The following is a 15,607-nucleotide window of genomic DNA, read 5'->3' on the forward strand; positions in this document are numbered from 1 at the left end:
AAGATATGTGGGATGCATCATACAGATTGAAACAACTTTAAAGGTGAGTATTTTCCTTCTCTTTTAAAAAAACTTCACCAGCCACTACAGTGGGTAAAAACTCACAAAAGTGACACAGATAGTAGATCTCACGTTGAGACAAGCGCAATCACCAGATGTGGATTCAAAACTAAAAGACTGTATAGTCATATGCAGCAAGTACAAATTTCTTCATAAAGTCAGTTGTCAACTGAGTTTGCTGGCTGTTGCTGATAGACAATGCACGACTGCTACTGTAAAGTGGGTGAAGCTTGAGAAAAGAGACTGAGAGATAGCAGGTCTCATGACTCCAGCACAATTACCAGACGTGGATTCAATGCCCCAAGACCATGTAATCATATGCAACGAGTGTGAGATTAGGCAACCATTGAAGAGCAGGTCTAAGAAAAGCATATGGGACTATGGTCTTGTTGCATATGGGAAAACCACAGTAAGATATCACTCAGGAATATCCACCACTATCATAAAGGCTCTTTGGCCAAAACGCTGTTTCCTGGAAGAAAAGGGAGAAGGGGAGAGAATATTCTGCCAAAACGCTGAAGAAAAGAAATCCTCCTGCAACACTTTTCTATTACAAGAATGTCCTCAGCAGCCACGTGCACATCCGATAACCATTTTGCAAATAAGATGAACATCTACACTTCAATTAGACAGGAATTATCTCCACCCTTCAGTGCTTTCTCATGAATTTTCAAAAACAGCTAGTAGGCCGTGCCTCCAAAACTCAACTAATTACCCAGGAATCAGCAGAAGCCAAAAGGCATGTATGAATCCACTTAAAAAAACTCGCATCTCGTAGAAAAAACGTTGCGATAAACAGCTATTTAAAACAGTAATGCATTAGGCCTCCACAGACCAGGCTAGACAGTCCAGTATCAAGATAGAGTGTCACTACCGTCCCTGAGTCATCAAAATGAACAAAAAGCCCACAGCATCACCAAAAAAATTTGAGGAAGAAAGCCGATTAGATTACTATTCTCCGAGACTTGGAAGAAAAGTAGTCTTTGCACTCCAGAACTGCCACATTCTGACCAGCTTCAGAGCATGAGAAATGCTAAGATCTGTTCCTTGGAGTTGGAATACCAATTCAGAGTGTGAACCATTATTTGAACAGAACCTCACGAATACTCATGGATGCTTCTCCTAATCATCTTCATCTGCCTCTGCAGAGCTTGACATTAGCCCGAAACATAGCTGGAAAAAGCCTTAAAAGCAAGCAACTGCAGAATCCTAGCTCAATTACATATTACAGACTTCGCCTTCCAATAGCTCATTGTTCAAAGTTTATTACAAAGCTCATCGTTAAAGCAATACGAAACTTTACAAGGCAGGCAATTTCTCATATTTGCTATGGCTTCTTAAAAGTGTTTTGGAGCTGTCGACATAAGAGCAGAGCCGGATCCTGGTAGAGAACCGTGTATACAAGATATGGATCTTTACATGGTTTAGCTTCACGGCAGCGCACATCAGGAAAAAAGCTTAATTCCCAGAGCCACCCCTTTGAACTTGGACAGGGCTTAGCAACTAGTCGGAATAATCTTCTCACATCCCCAAAGTATACCTGCCTTCCATCGACGATATATAGAAACTGACCTGATCAACTCAGGGGAGTACTTGGACACTGACTTGATCAATGCCAACAACGTACACAACCAACGGAAATCTGCCTCGGGTACTCCACTGGCCTCAAGAAAGGAAGCGCGAGTGGACGAAAACAGGCCAGCAACTGGACGAAATCGGATCACTATTCATTCTTCCAAGCATATAACAGCAAAGAGAATCCCGGATCCTCGACATCTTTGTCAGCAGAACTGGAGGTTTGATGCCAGTGGAAGAGAGATGTGCTCGAAGCTATGCTAGACCACGATTTATCGGAGGCGAGAGACGTTTGAAACATGAAGACTGCATGACTATCGCTCGGATTGAAGAGCCAATTGTGAACATCCCAGAACAACTCCACAGGAAAACCGTCCACGATTATCGTCTGGTTGCCCCTGAACTTCCACATCAATCTCTTCACTTGCACCACCAGCTGTTTGTCAACTCTTACACTCAGCCGAGGCTCCCTTCCTCCCGTTTGACACTCTATTACAATGTCGTGGGTGCGGCCATTCTCTCCAAACTGAGCCGTCGTTGAGTAATACCTCTTCCCGAAGATGTGCTCTCTTCTTGAGATCAATGTAGTCTCTGTCGAAGGCGACTTTGCTAGAGTCCTTGTATGGGCTTCCTTCGTCATGTCCCCCAAGAGGAGGACGATCTCCTGCTCCGATACAACTGCCAGAAAGAAACCTTCGAGAGGTTCGGGACCAGATCCATATTTGGCCGCTGAAAGATCCCAAAACACGTCCACCTTGTTCACTCCGACGTCGAATGTCTTGCTTCCTTTCTTCTTCCAAAAGAGCCAAGGCTTCATGTCCACTTTGCAGGAACACTGTGAAGCCATATCTTCTACGTTTATGGACAGTCCCTGACCTACAAGAGTTTTGCACCAATTGACCGTGACAATGCGGGAGACGCCCCCCAACTTGGCCCGATACAGACAAGTGACAACATTCTGGGTGATCCTACTCCCAGTTGCAGTCGCAAAGGAATCAGCTACTTGCACACCGTATTCACCGAAACAAAAAGGTAAGTCTCGCATTTTCGCTCCAACTCTGGCAGCAAGAACGAATGCCCAAACGCGATGCTAGACCATAAGGCTCACGTCGAATCGGGGCGAGGCCTTGAAAGATCCTGGAGACGAAGCTCCTTCCCAAAAATCTGCACTTGTGCAGCCAGGAAAGCTTGTTGGCAAGAATGCAACTTTATGGTTGGAAAGATTGCCAATTCCTGGAGCAGGAAGACCAAGAATGGGCTGTCGGGGAGAGAAGAACAAGCAAAGGCTATGCAATCAAGGGCAGAGGTGAAAGACCCACCATAGTGGCAGAAGATGGAGGAGGCAGAAGGGGCAGGGAAAGATGGAAATGGAGCTGAGGCTTATCGAGGACGAAGGTGAGAGAGATGAAACTGGAAATGCAAAGATGAGAGGCTTATAATCAAGGACGAGCCCTGGTAGAGCCCAAGGGCGGGAACAGGGGAGGGGAGGGGCAGAGAGATTCCTCAGGCAATTTTCTGTGGGAAAGAAGGTGAGCAAGTTGGAGGAGATGCAAGGGGAAGCCGAAAAAGCAAGGAGGAGGAGAGTGAGAAAGATGAAGAGAGCATAGAGGTGATGATGAAGAGCTTCAACTTTTCAAGCTGATTCTCCGGAACTCAATGTTTTGGGCTCTGCCCACATGGGAGAAGGGTGGCAGGGAACAGGACAGGAGGTCCCCCCCACTTTTGTCGCATGAACCTTTTCTTCCTTTTCGACTGTTGGTGGGGGTATATGCTTGCAGTTAGGCAAAAGGAGATGGGTGATGGCGATGGTTGCAGGAAAAGAGTCTGTAGGACTATGACGATGATGATGATAAGGACAAACCAGATATGCTCTCTACTAGTAAAGCTCAAGCTCGTGATTCAGTAGAAGCAGCAGAGCATAGTAGGGGATGATGATAAGCAAGATGAAGCAGATAAAAACATAGCACACAAGCTCAAGTAGTTGCAGCGTGGTGAACTGGCTATGGTGCTGCTCTCTGCAGAAGCATAATGTGATGTAATTGCAGCTGGAAAAGCTTCTGGCTATGGTGTCTACCCCTTTGCAGTATCCAAACAGGAACCCTTCTTCTGGCTATGGTGTCTACTCCTCTGCAATATCACACACAGGTGCAGAATAAGCAGATGCAGAAGCTTTCTGGCTTAGGCTTGATCATTCTTCCAAAAAAGAAAAAAAAGAAGCAGCTTTCTGGTTATGGTGTCCACTTCTCTGCAGTATCACAAACAAGTGCAGGACAAGCAGATGGAGAAGTATGGTTTCTACTCCTCTGCAGTAGTGCAACAGTAGAAGATGAAATCTGGCTATGCTGATAACAAAGAACCTCAACCGCTCAACTGCACACCTCAATTCCAAATTCCTGACAGTCCCTCCCAGCATCCAATCTTTGAAGCAGGTGCTGCGAATCTCTCTCAGTGATATAAGTGAAGACTCTTAAAATTGCAGCATATGGAGGATGTTCAAGGGGATGAATGCCAAAATGCAGTGGAGCTCTCATGAGCCGTGGGCTGAGTGGGGTATGCTGCTGCCCATCTGGCTATCCTGCAGCAAAGCTGTAGTATACCAGCTTCCAAACAAGGAAGGAAAGGCTGCTCTCATCAACAACTTGGCTGCACCACCTCAATTTCCAAAATTCCTGACATGCATCCTCATCCACTCTTTATCAGATGCTCCGAATCAAATCTCTCTTCCGAGTTCCCACCCAACAAAAATGCAGCAGCTCCCGGTAGATGATGCCAGGTTTTAAAAAAATCGATCAAGGGCTTCTTCCTGCAAACTGCAGTGGAGCGTGTGAAGCTGCTGTGGTTATGGCGACCTACAGGCTACAGCAAGTGTAGTATCCCTATCAATCCTCAAACAGCAAGATGCCATTCATTTATTAAACCCTTGGCAATAAAAGGCAACCAAAACACAAGCAACGGCAACAAGGACTCGTGACCCATAGTGATTGTGCTTTGCTCTGCTCTTCCAAGTTCCCAGTCCACTCACCATCTCGGAACCTTGGGCTCTCTCTCTCTCTCTCTCTCTCTCTCTCTCTCTCTTTCCCTAGTATTTATCAATGGCCATTCTTGGTCTCCCTCTCTTTCTTTCTCAAAACCCACTTGCACACATCGTAGTCTCAGCTCCCTACCATCTTGAACTTTCTCCTCCACACCCCCTCCTCTCTTAGAAAAATCCCAGAACACAGCCCCTCTTAGAAAAATCCCAGAACACCACAGTCTCTAGGCTATGGCGCTTCTTTCATCCCACTTGGGTTACTCGAAACAGCTCTCCTTCCCTCGCTATCTACCCTCAAACTCATCCACGTCCCCATCAGAGCTCACGCTGTCCCTTCCTTTGCCCTTTCCCGTCTCTTTCAAACCCCACATTCTTGAATAACGAACACTTCTTTCTCTCTCTCTCTGTCTCTGTGACCCTTTTGCCCTTTTCCCCCCCGAGGCCCCCCCTTCTCCCATGCCAGCCCTTTCACCTTTCGCTGCCCTCAGCCCTGCATGTGCCTTCTAAGCCACATGGCCCCCGCGTGGGGGAAGCTTGACAGGCACGGGGGCAGCTCCGTTCTTTTTCAATGGATTTGCAAGGTCGATTTTCAAAGGGGCGTAGTTCGAAGAGGAAACGTCTCCTCTCCCGTGGATTGGATTGCATTGCCATGTGCTTTCTTGGCCTTCTTGCCATCCTTCAATGTGACTCTTTACATCTCACCAACCAAAACCCATTCCAAAAGAGTGTATAGATAAAGGATTTTATTATTATGAATTGCTTCCCACCCACAAGGCACTTTGTCTTCCATTTTGGAATGCTTTCCCCCAACTAACCGCAGCCTAAATTGTTTTGAGTTTCCCTCTTCTTCGAGCAACAATGAGGTTCCTACCTACTTGTTCCTACCTTGGAAAACTTATTCTTCTGGTAAAGTGCCCTCAAGGTAAAGGGATCTCAATCCTCTTCTTCGAGCAACAATGAGGTTCCTACCAACTTGTTCCTACCTTGGAAAACTTATTCTTATGGTAAAGTGCCCTCAAGGTAAAGGGATCTCAATCGCAACCACATATACACATCATGATGCTCCATGCTACCTTATTACCATGATGATAGAACAAGAAAGGTTTTGATTATTAGTGAGACTGTTGCCCACCAAGTGACCAGAGTGGCATCTTTCTATGTCTTCTAGTTTAACTAAATGTGAGGACAAAACCACATGTACAAAACTCAATTGTCTGAAATAGCTTCCAAGTTCCCACCAACTCATCATGCTTAATATACCAAGAGTTTCACTCTTTTAAAGCCCTATGTGAACTCAAGGACAAGACATGTGCATCGTGATGTTGCATGCTACCCTACTACCACATTACACAAAGGAAAAGAGCTTGCCCCCTACCAACTGGCCATTACTAGCATTTAAAGCTTAATACTTTAAGACATAATGTCATTTTGCTAAGCTACAAAGTAATTTCAAGGTTTTACAAAACGAATATTTATGCGATTTACTGGAAATATTTAAATAGTAAAAAGTTGACATCTTTTTATATATTCATTTAGATGACCTGAAAAAATATGTTGTCTTTCTCCAAGTTAACGTACTGCCACAAAAGAGTTGTAATCACAAAATCATGAATATCATTAACGTGCTTTACACTTATGTCTCTTTCAATCTCTAGTAAGTTTATATTTGTTGTCAAAAACTTATTAGATTATAAGTTAAAACAAAGTATACATTTATGTCTTCAGATATGTGATTCTCACATATCTGTATAGTAGTTATTGCCCTTACATTAAGTCTACAAATACGTGAGTGTGATGTGCAAAATAACAAACTTTCAAAAATGTTACACTTAATACAATATTCAACTTCTTTTACTATGAACGTACATGAAGCATGTCTAAAAATCATAAATCTCTTGCAACAATATCTTGTTGTATTCTTTGTGCTCTTGAATGGCCATGCTGTCCAAAAAGACAAAATGAAAAAGAACCTCTTAACTAGAATATGTACCCAAGAAACCGTTAAGGGAAAACATGAGGGCATAATATTAAATCAATGCACTCCCTTTGTTGCAAAAGCTTGAGTACTTTTTGAAAGGAATTCGCTTGAACAACCACACTCTAATGTAACTTTTTATTAAAATAAGGTGGCTCATGATAATTTGCATATATCTTCATAAGACTATAACATATACAATTGTTTTATAAAATGAGTGAAAAATAAAGGAGACAAACATGCAAGAGAAAAAGGGGGTTTATAAGAGACATAAAACAAAAATAGATCCCCTTCGATTGAAAAGAATTACGAAATGTATTATATAGTGCAAAATTGGAGGGGAGGGAAGGGGTAAAGAGGAGACTGACTAATTGGGAATTCCATCTATTTACGAACGGAGGGGAATCCCCTCTCTTCTTATTTTTAAATTCCCCCCTCTTATTTTGAAGATTTTAAAACTCTTATACACTACTAGCTTTTCACCTGGGATATTAGTTGAAATTCTCAATTCAAAGATAAAGGTTTTTTTAATTACTTTCTCCTTAAGTTAAGTTATTTATCTCAAATAACTTATTGAGATTAAAGGATTTTGGAAGGATAGATTAAAAAACTAAGAGAGAATTAGGTGTTATCCATAAGGGATTATGAATAGAAATAAAAACACCATAATTTAATCATTGTACTATGTCAAAAGACACCTATGAATTAAGGAAAATGGGAGCTAAGACCAAACTCACATGATACAAAGGGAGCCACTATGCCTCCCTTGGCCTGGATCTTACATTTGAAGCAAAGATGGTTTAGGGGAAAAGTAAGAGCTAAGCTTCGAGTCTGGCATGGAGTGCAACTAGGGTGGAATGCAAGGCTGTTGGTAGTGACATATTTGGCATATGTGTGGAATTTGGAGTTGTCACTAGCTCAAGGTTGAGAGGCTATCCAGGTCTTTTCTCGTCGGAGGCTTAATTTCAGCCTAAGAGCAATATATCAGTGAGCTTACTTTGAGCGATTAGAGGGGGCTCAAGGGGGATGCAAGCCTGTTAGAAAAGATCTCGTGGACCCTCGCCATTGCAAGGGGCGTGGAACCCTTTGCCCTACATAACATCGCTCAAGCCAAGAGCTTACGGAGGAAAGGAATTAGGAGGTGGTCTAACTCATGGAGTGCAAACAAGGCAGATTGGATTCGACTCGATCAATCAGGGGCGGATTTCCATCTGTCCTAAGGGGAGTCAGACATTGCTTTGTGCAATGATGGATAGGGTCCCAGAGCACTGGCCAATGAATTGTTTTCCCTCGAAGGAAGGGAAGGCCGATCAATCGACGTTCGGAAACACCAAAAATTTTCAGCCAACGTTGTTTATCGTAAACTATATAATGAGTGCCCTTTGTTCCCACAGCTTAATTACAAATGGGCCCTGAGGCAGAGTTCGAGTTGGTGGCAGGCAAGGCTAAAGGGAATTTGGAAAAACCATGTGGTGGTGGGAAAGGCAAGGTTTTTTATGTGTAGAAGGTGGTGATCCAATGGTGGCTAGCTATCAAGGGGCAACTATCCAAACGAATCCCAGTGGTGGCTGGCTGTCATAGGGAAACTATCCAAACGAATCCCGGTAAGCTCAGTGTGCTCGCTTTATGGTAGAGCAATAGAGGTGGTGAGGCACACACTGTAGAATTGTGTAATTATAGGGAAGTGTTGAAAAGCATAGGGGTGATTCGTAGAATAGGATAGATGTGCAAGTTCTATATCAAGTCCAATTGGCATTTAGCTCTGCTAGGGGGTATTCAAGGGCTCCCCTCAACACTAGTAGCATCTTGGCCTTATGTACAGAGTGCCATGCTATTGTATCTGGGATGTCAACAACCGGATGGTGTTTCAATCTAGGAATCTAGCGAGGTTTAGGGAATCAATTGTGCTAGCTATGGTGAAGACTAATTTGCAGGATATGAGTTGGATTATCACCACCAAAGACTCTTTGGCTAGTAGGAAACTACTAGAGATAAGAGCTATGATAGGCCATTGAGCTCCTTTTTGCTGCTTGTAGTGAAGGCTCAGGACTCTCCCCCCCTTGTGAGCCAAATTTTGTACATGTCTTAAATTTGGGGTTGACCTCCCCATCTTATGGTGGGAAACTTTAAAAACAAAAAAAAAGTGAGCCACTATACTCATCTAACAATTTCCAAGTTAAAGCTAAGGAAGGCTGATAAGGACAAGGAAAATGCATGGGGTTGGCAAAATATGACTAGAATCGGCCTTAATGGGATGGGTTTTAACAAGATAATGTTCGTTGGATGATGTACGATAACATGGCCTCAACCACTAGTATGATAAAGCTCGCTCGCTTTGGACATCCAATGTAGGCATACTTCAAGAGTAGCATGTTGTTCATGAAAAGGATACTCTTAAAATTTGATACCACGAAAGCAAAATGCTTAGGAGGCTTTCACATTCTCTAGTAATGCATTGCTAGTACTGGATTAAGACATGTGATTTACATTACACACCAATATTCTTTGTTTAACCATCATAACGAGATATATCGATCACTATTTTAAGATTTTGGATAGCAAAGCAAGCATTATACGGCATCACCATGCACTAAAGACCTTAATTATTTAACTCACTCGCCAAAATCTCAAATCTATTGTCACTTAGATTCCATTGCAAAATCCTAAAATATGCATCAACTTAGGAAGGCCCCATGCTTCACACAAGATTTGTCCTTAACAAAAGGTATACCATCCTTCTTAGCAATGTATTCAAAGAGTTTCCATTACACGTGAACTTTATCTCTAGAGAAAAGCAAAAGCTTATGTCATAGGTTCCGCTATGCCTATTTTGCCATGAAATTTAGCATTCAAGTTATCCCAAGAGATTAGGTTGTATAGATATTGCTCAATTTGGCCTAATTGGAATTTCTAGATTTAATCAAGGCACTATTGCATTCAATTTCCGGTTAACAAACAAAAGGATGTGTCACCTTGATTGCTCATAGCCACCTTATAGTGCATTTTCATAGCTTTAATGATCCTTTTTTAATTTGATATAGGAGGTTGGAAGAACCCTGCCATTTCCATATGCATTAACCTTAAAGTATATATGCAATCATTCCTCCATCTCAGTATATGGGACCTAAATACAACATAGTATGGAATTGAGATATTAATAGAGGTCATGAACTTAGAGATTAAAATTTTCCAACTAAATTACAAAGACACACCATTTAGTGCAGCAAGCTTGAGTGACACTTGTGGATGGCTCGTGCTTTGCATTGCTCTCACAAGGAGTAGCTTAGAGTGGAGGCTCCATTAGCATTCCACAAAGATCCCCACAACATGTGAGTCACCGTCAAGACTACACATCCTTGGTGCCGTTGTTGGGGAGTTCATGGTATGCTTTTGCATCACTTTCTTTCTCTCATCATCTGCCCATTGCTCATTGTTTCAAGCTTAACTCGGAGCTTTGTTAGTGGAGTTATAGAAGTGGAATGAGTGAAGAAGTGTGAGTTTTGGAAGGGAAAAGAAGAAGCTGTCATTTTCTTTTTGGAAAGCATTTTGGATCATTTGAATCTTGCTTTTTATGTTTTTTAGTGTTTTGAGTTGGTAGGAAGATAGTTTGGAAGATTGCTAAGGAGTGTATGGTGCCAAAACTCATAAAAAACAATTAAGAATGAGAAATCATGCTGAAAATCAAAGTGGTTTTGAGTGTTGACAGTCAACTCTTTAAGAAATCTCTCATTTTGCATTCAAATGTTGTTTTTTCTTCTTCTTTTACATAGAGTAGGTAGACTAGGTAGTTTAGCATCCCCCTATCACAAAAAAACATGAACATAAACTTCAAAATCATCAAAAACTAGTCAGTGAAACTATGAGTTTCTATCCCGATGACCTATCACCATAGCTTAATATCCTACCAACACGTCGCCTTAGGCCTCTATGCCACTGATCAAACATGCATTGACCCAATTCCATAACACTATCCTACTGGACTGACACATGTCAGTAACCATTTAGTGAGCACTTAGTGAGCACTTGAAATGCCTTAGTAGAACTCCAAATACCAAAACACGTGACATGCACTAAGACAACAAATGTTAATCGTTGTCTTATGTCCTTCTTGAATCCAATACTACCAAATTATGAGTGTGCATCTGAACCAAGAGCCAGAAAATACATGCTCTTTAAGTTGAACTTCAAATCCATTGAGGTTCTTTAGAATTTTAACAAAGGTGCCATGATATTCAACTTGACCTATATTTTTAAGAGGAGCAAAGGCTAGAATAATTTTGCATTACGGCCTTTAGAGCATGAGAACTCACAAAAATCAATAAATGCTTTTAACAAGTTATTGTCTTTACCTTCCTTAAAGTATGAAGCATATGATATAATTGACTAGAAACTTGAAATTTTGTTGCCTTTATGCTAGGAGAGGTGATACTAATATCACTCTCCTATGTTTGGAGCGCTCCTTGGAGCTTGGCAAAGGTCCTCTTCCCATAATAAAAAGAGTTGATCTAGGGGACAACCTTGTCGCTTTAACAAGACAACGAGGAGAGAACATCCTTCAAAAATCACTCCTCTAGCCTACTACAAGCACTTTTAGGAGAATTAACTCTATAATATCCCTTGATAAAATAGAAGATATGATGATGGAAAATGTTACAAAGGTGATTTTACAAAACAAGCTTTGAATTATTTTCCTAATATCAAGATTTCAATGCCAAAAGCAATCCTACTTGGGGCCTACTAGTTTTGCAAGGTCCACAATGCTGAAACTTTATTGAAGATTTCATGTAAGGGTAGATACAATCCGGTGTCTCCATCGTGTTTGGCTTCTTGGTCCTAAAATAATATTGTTACAAAGTCATCCCTAAAGGCAGGCCATCAAGGATGATGTCTCTGAGGGTAGATTTTCATCATTGCCAAAGATGTGCTGAAGTAATTGTAAAAACAATGGTTGTGGGTGGGTAGGCGATCCTAGTTCATGGGAGCACAATCATGAGCGCAATATGCACAATTCTTTTCTCTACGATGTCCGGGAAATTTCATTCACTCCACACACTACCTCAATCTGAGTTATCAAAATTTATGCGTGATTGAGAGTGAGGGAGTGATGACAACATGTTTGGGATAGAGAGCTTGGAGAGTTTATGATGATGTAAGCATGAGGAAGCTAAGGAGAAGCAACGTATTATGAGACGATGTGTTGCAAATAATTTCAATGGAAGAGTTGAAGCAAACCTTTGCAAAATGGAGATAGAGTGCCGACACAGCAGTTGTGCGGTGCAAGTCAATGTTCACCAGAAATCAAGGTTCAAATGGCAAATTTTGGAAATTGACCTTCTATGCAACTGACCTTCAAATGTTGCACAAACCTGCAAAATTTCAATAAGAACCTTAAAATTTTTCAACTTGAAGGTTTTGCATGTGAGACACTACTAGGGGATGACTCAAGGGGATGACTCAAGTACAAGGGCATGTTTTCATTGCACAATTCTGATATACCGCATTAGAAGGAAGATCGAGATTCGAATTCTATAATTTTTGGCGTTGGAGATCACGGCTCCAGCTATGGATTTCTGTTGTGAGATGTGTTGGAAAGGTTAAATCGTGCTAATTCTTCAATTGAAAATATGCAGATTGCGGTGGTGGTGGTGCTCTCGACGTACATTCTCTATTCCAAAACGGCAGTCGTGTCAGGTAATTCATGGTTTTTGTCTTAAAAAAGGCGATCGTGCTGTTTTTTATGTTTAGTGATTTTGGATGTGATTTCACGAAACGAATTTCAGATCGGACGGAGGGATCGTGCCCTTTCTGTTTGTTTTTGCAGTGCGAGGCTCAAGCTCATGAGTCATCAGCCCAGATCAAGGAAGGATTCCATTACTGGAGTCCGGGATTGAAATCAGAGGGTGGAGAGACAATCTAGCCAAAGGATCTGGTTCAAACCTGTTTGAAATGGCACGATTTTATGGCTACAATGCCGCTGAAACGTACGACTTTCTCTTCTTGGACGGATCATGGGATGATCCATCATGCATGGACGGAAGGGAGAGTCTGCAGATGATGCAGTGGAAGATCGAATTTTTATGTATTGATTGGGGGGAGGGGTTGAATGAACTTGAATCGGTTTGATCTTTGACGCATCGAGAAGAGGGAAACTGCTCTGGCAGCAGTGATGAGAGCGGTCCAAGAAAAAGTCGTTTGTTCTTCGTTTGAAAAATGGTTTTGTGCGGCTTTTCAAACAGAAGAACATGGGGATCCTCAAACACGGCGACGCATGCGTTTGCAATACATTCAAAACGCTCCAGATGCATCAGGGCCACAACAGGCCAAGACCCAAGTTCCTGATGATGCGTTGGGAAACGCTACGCGGACTCCATAAATTTCAGCAGCAGGTAATAACTTGCATCTGGTTTCTCGCTTGAACAGAAACATGCAGTGGACGCATATCAGTGATATCATCACCACCACCGATGGACGAGAGAGAAGATGGAATTTTTGGGCGCCAACATATCGACACGAACCAACCCAACAGGCATCATCACTGAGGAAAATCATCTTTTAATCTGCAGATCCCAATCCTTTTTCAAGCCGTCGACCAGGTCGGTCCCGTGGAGCCGTTGCTCGCCCAAACTAAGTGCCAAAAGATTGCGAATTGTTTAAAACCGTGATTCCGATTCCCAAACTAAGTGCCAAAAGATTGCGAATTGTTTAAAACCGTGATTCCGATTCCGAACTCGTCCGGAGAGGGATCTACGCGACCAGACGAAACATTTTCAAGCCAGAAAGAGATGGATGTGAAGCAGTTTCCGATGCGATTGATTTCCGCTCGTAGTGGATCTACTCGACCAGAGATTTTTCACAGCAAATGCGACAGGCAGGCGGACCGATGATCGAAATTTTCGACAGCCACAAACTCAGCAAACGCTTCAATTCAAACTTCGTATCTTAATTGTTTTCAAACCACATGCCTATTAAAAGTTAGACAGTGCACATCTTCTGCATTTCCAAATTCCCCCCCTCCAAGAACGGAGAGCTAGTCAAAGCTTTTTTCACAGAATATATATATTTTTTTTTTGGAACATTTCAAAACACGGACATATATTTCAACAATTCCACACAATTTAATACTATATCATATTTGCAAAAACAGGTGCAGTTTTTGTTGGCCTTCCTTAAAGGTAACCTTAGTAATGAAACTCTCTCTCCTAAAGGTAGCCTTAGTAATGAAACTCTCTCTCTTACACAAATTTTCATTTTAAAAAATTCTCTCCTAAATTTTAATCCAAATTTAAACATATTCAAACGCAATTGAGTAGCATGACCCGTCAACCACCTAGTTCCCGCTCCGCTGGGTCTCAAGGTTGGGATCATAGGTTGCCTTTAATTTGAGGAGTAAAATTAATTAAGGGTGTTTATTTGGGAAAATTGACTTTTCTAGCACTCTCTCTCTCTCTCTCTCTCTCTCTCTCTCTCTCTCTCTCTCTCTCTGTGCTCCCCCACGTTGAAAGCGAGTCAGCAATATTTACATATTTCAACATTTGTATGCTTTTTAATAAATTTTCTAGTGAAATCCCAATGAAGCCATAAGAGTGTCTATATTCATAATGTAATATAAATTAATTGAATTAAGTTATCAACTATAATCAATCATTGCATTAATTAACTTAAGTTATCAACTATAATCAATCATTGCATTAATTAACTTAAGTTGATTTTTTATTTGAAGATATAAATACAACGATACACACACACACACACACTCTTTCAAGAATGTTAATTTAAACAACTAATGCAATATAAATTAATTGCATTAAGTTATCAACTATAATCAATCATTGCATTAATTAACTTAAGTTGATTTTTTATTTGAAGATATAAATACAACGATACACACACACACACACACTCTTTCAAGAATGTTAATTTAAACAATAATTAAAATGCATCTAATTCAAGTGAACTTTTGAAATTGAAGAAAGCCAATTTTGGAGGATAACCTTGTTTTCAAGAATTGTATGTGAATGCATACAACCTCATGTATTGAAGTATTAATAAAGATGGCTCACCATATTATTGCATTAAATGTGTGTATGATGGTAATGTTTGTACATGCGCTTAGGAGGTGTGTGCATTGTGGACGAATGCATGTGCGTCTATGTGTTGTGTGTGTGTGTGTCTGTGTGTGTGTGTGTGTAGAGACAGAGAGAGAGAGAGACCCCAACACACACACACACACACACACATGTAGGCTTCACTAAGATATCTATCACACACACCATAATACATGCGACAAAGATGAGCCAAGAGCTCAATACACCAATTGATTATCTAATACCGTAATGAAATATGATCTTGTCTTGGAGCAACAAACAATAACAACAATATGTGTGAGTGGTACTATACTCCCAAGTCATAGATGCTACAAATGGTTACTAAGAGAAGCAAAAGTGGAATACAATAATTAAAAACATAGCTCAAGTTCATAAGCCAAACTTTTTAAGGTGAAGAAGAGACAACCATATAATCATAGGTGCGGAGTTGAGGATTCTAGAAATGGTGCACAGAAGGCAAAATTGAATGGATCTACAACAAATTGGGCTCCAAAATCAAACGAATATACAACAATTACAAAGTGATGGCATGTTGGGTAAGAAGGGTGTGTTGGGCAAGGTGTCACAAAGAAAGGAGGGCATGTTGGGCAAGGTGTCTCTTCTTTGTGTGTGTGTGTGTGTGTGTGTGTTTCTATGTGGATATGTGTATGTGTATGTGTATGTGTATGCATGTATGTGTGTACGTGTGTGTCAAGAATCTTTTTAGATGCAAAGGTCCCCAAAATCAAGCAAACGTGAAAATGTAAACACGGGTAACTTGTACAAATGTGAATTCTTGGATGATGTTTTGGTGGAATACCTCATACTTGAGTAACTATATTTGTTAAGCATCATTCATAAGATATCTGCAAAAAGATGCAA

The 15,607-nt window shown here is 41.2% G+C and overlaps 1 protein-coding gene across 1 annotated transcript; it reads right to left on the reverse strand.

Annotated features, from left to right (window-relative positions):
- Positions 1-1,052: 1,052 nt before the first annotated feature.
- On the reverse strand, positions 1,053-3,335 carry LOC147897470 (uncharacterized). Its single transcript, XM_087380326.1, has 2 exons — positions 1,616-3,335; positions 1,053-1,537 (listed from the first exon to the last, which is right to left on the reverse strand). Exon 1 carries the CDS (start codon positions 2,678-2,680, stop codon positions 1,784-1,786), a length of 897 nt encoding a protein of 298 aa, XP_087236452.1. The 5' UTR covers positions 2,681-3,335; the 3' UTR covers positions 1,053-1,537; positions 1,616-1,783.
- Between the last annotated feature and the right edge of the window lie 12,272 nt (positions 3,336-15,607).

This window comes from Dipteris shenzhenensis, chromosome 10 (genome assembly GCF_047967505.1).
Source record: "Dipteris shenzhenensis isolate YYH24624 ecotype China chromosome 10, Dip_SZ_1.0, whole genome shotgun sequence".
NCBI classification, from domain to species: domain Eukaryota; kingdom Viridiplantae; phylum Streptophyta; class Polypodiopsida; order Gleicheniales; family Dipteridaceae; genus Dipteris; species Dipteris shenzhenensis.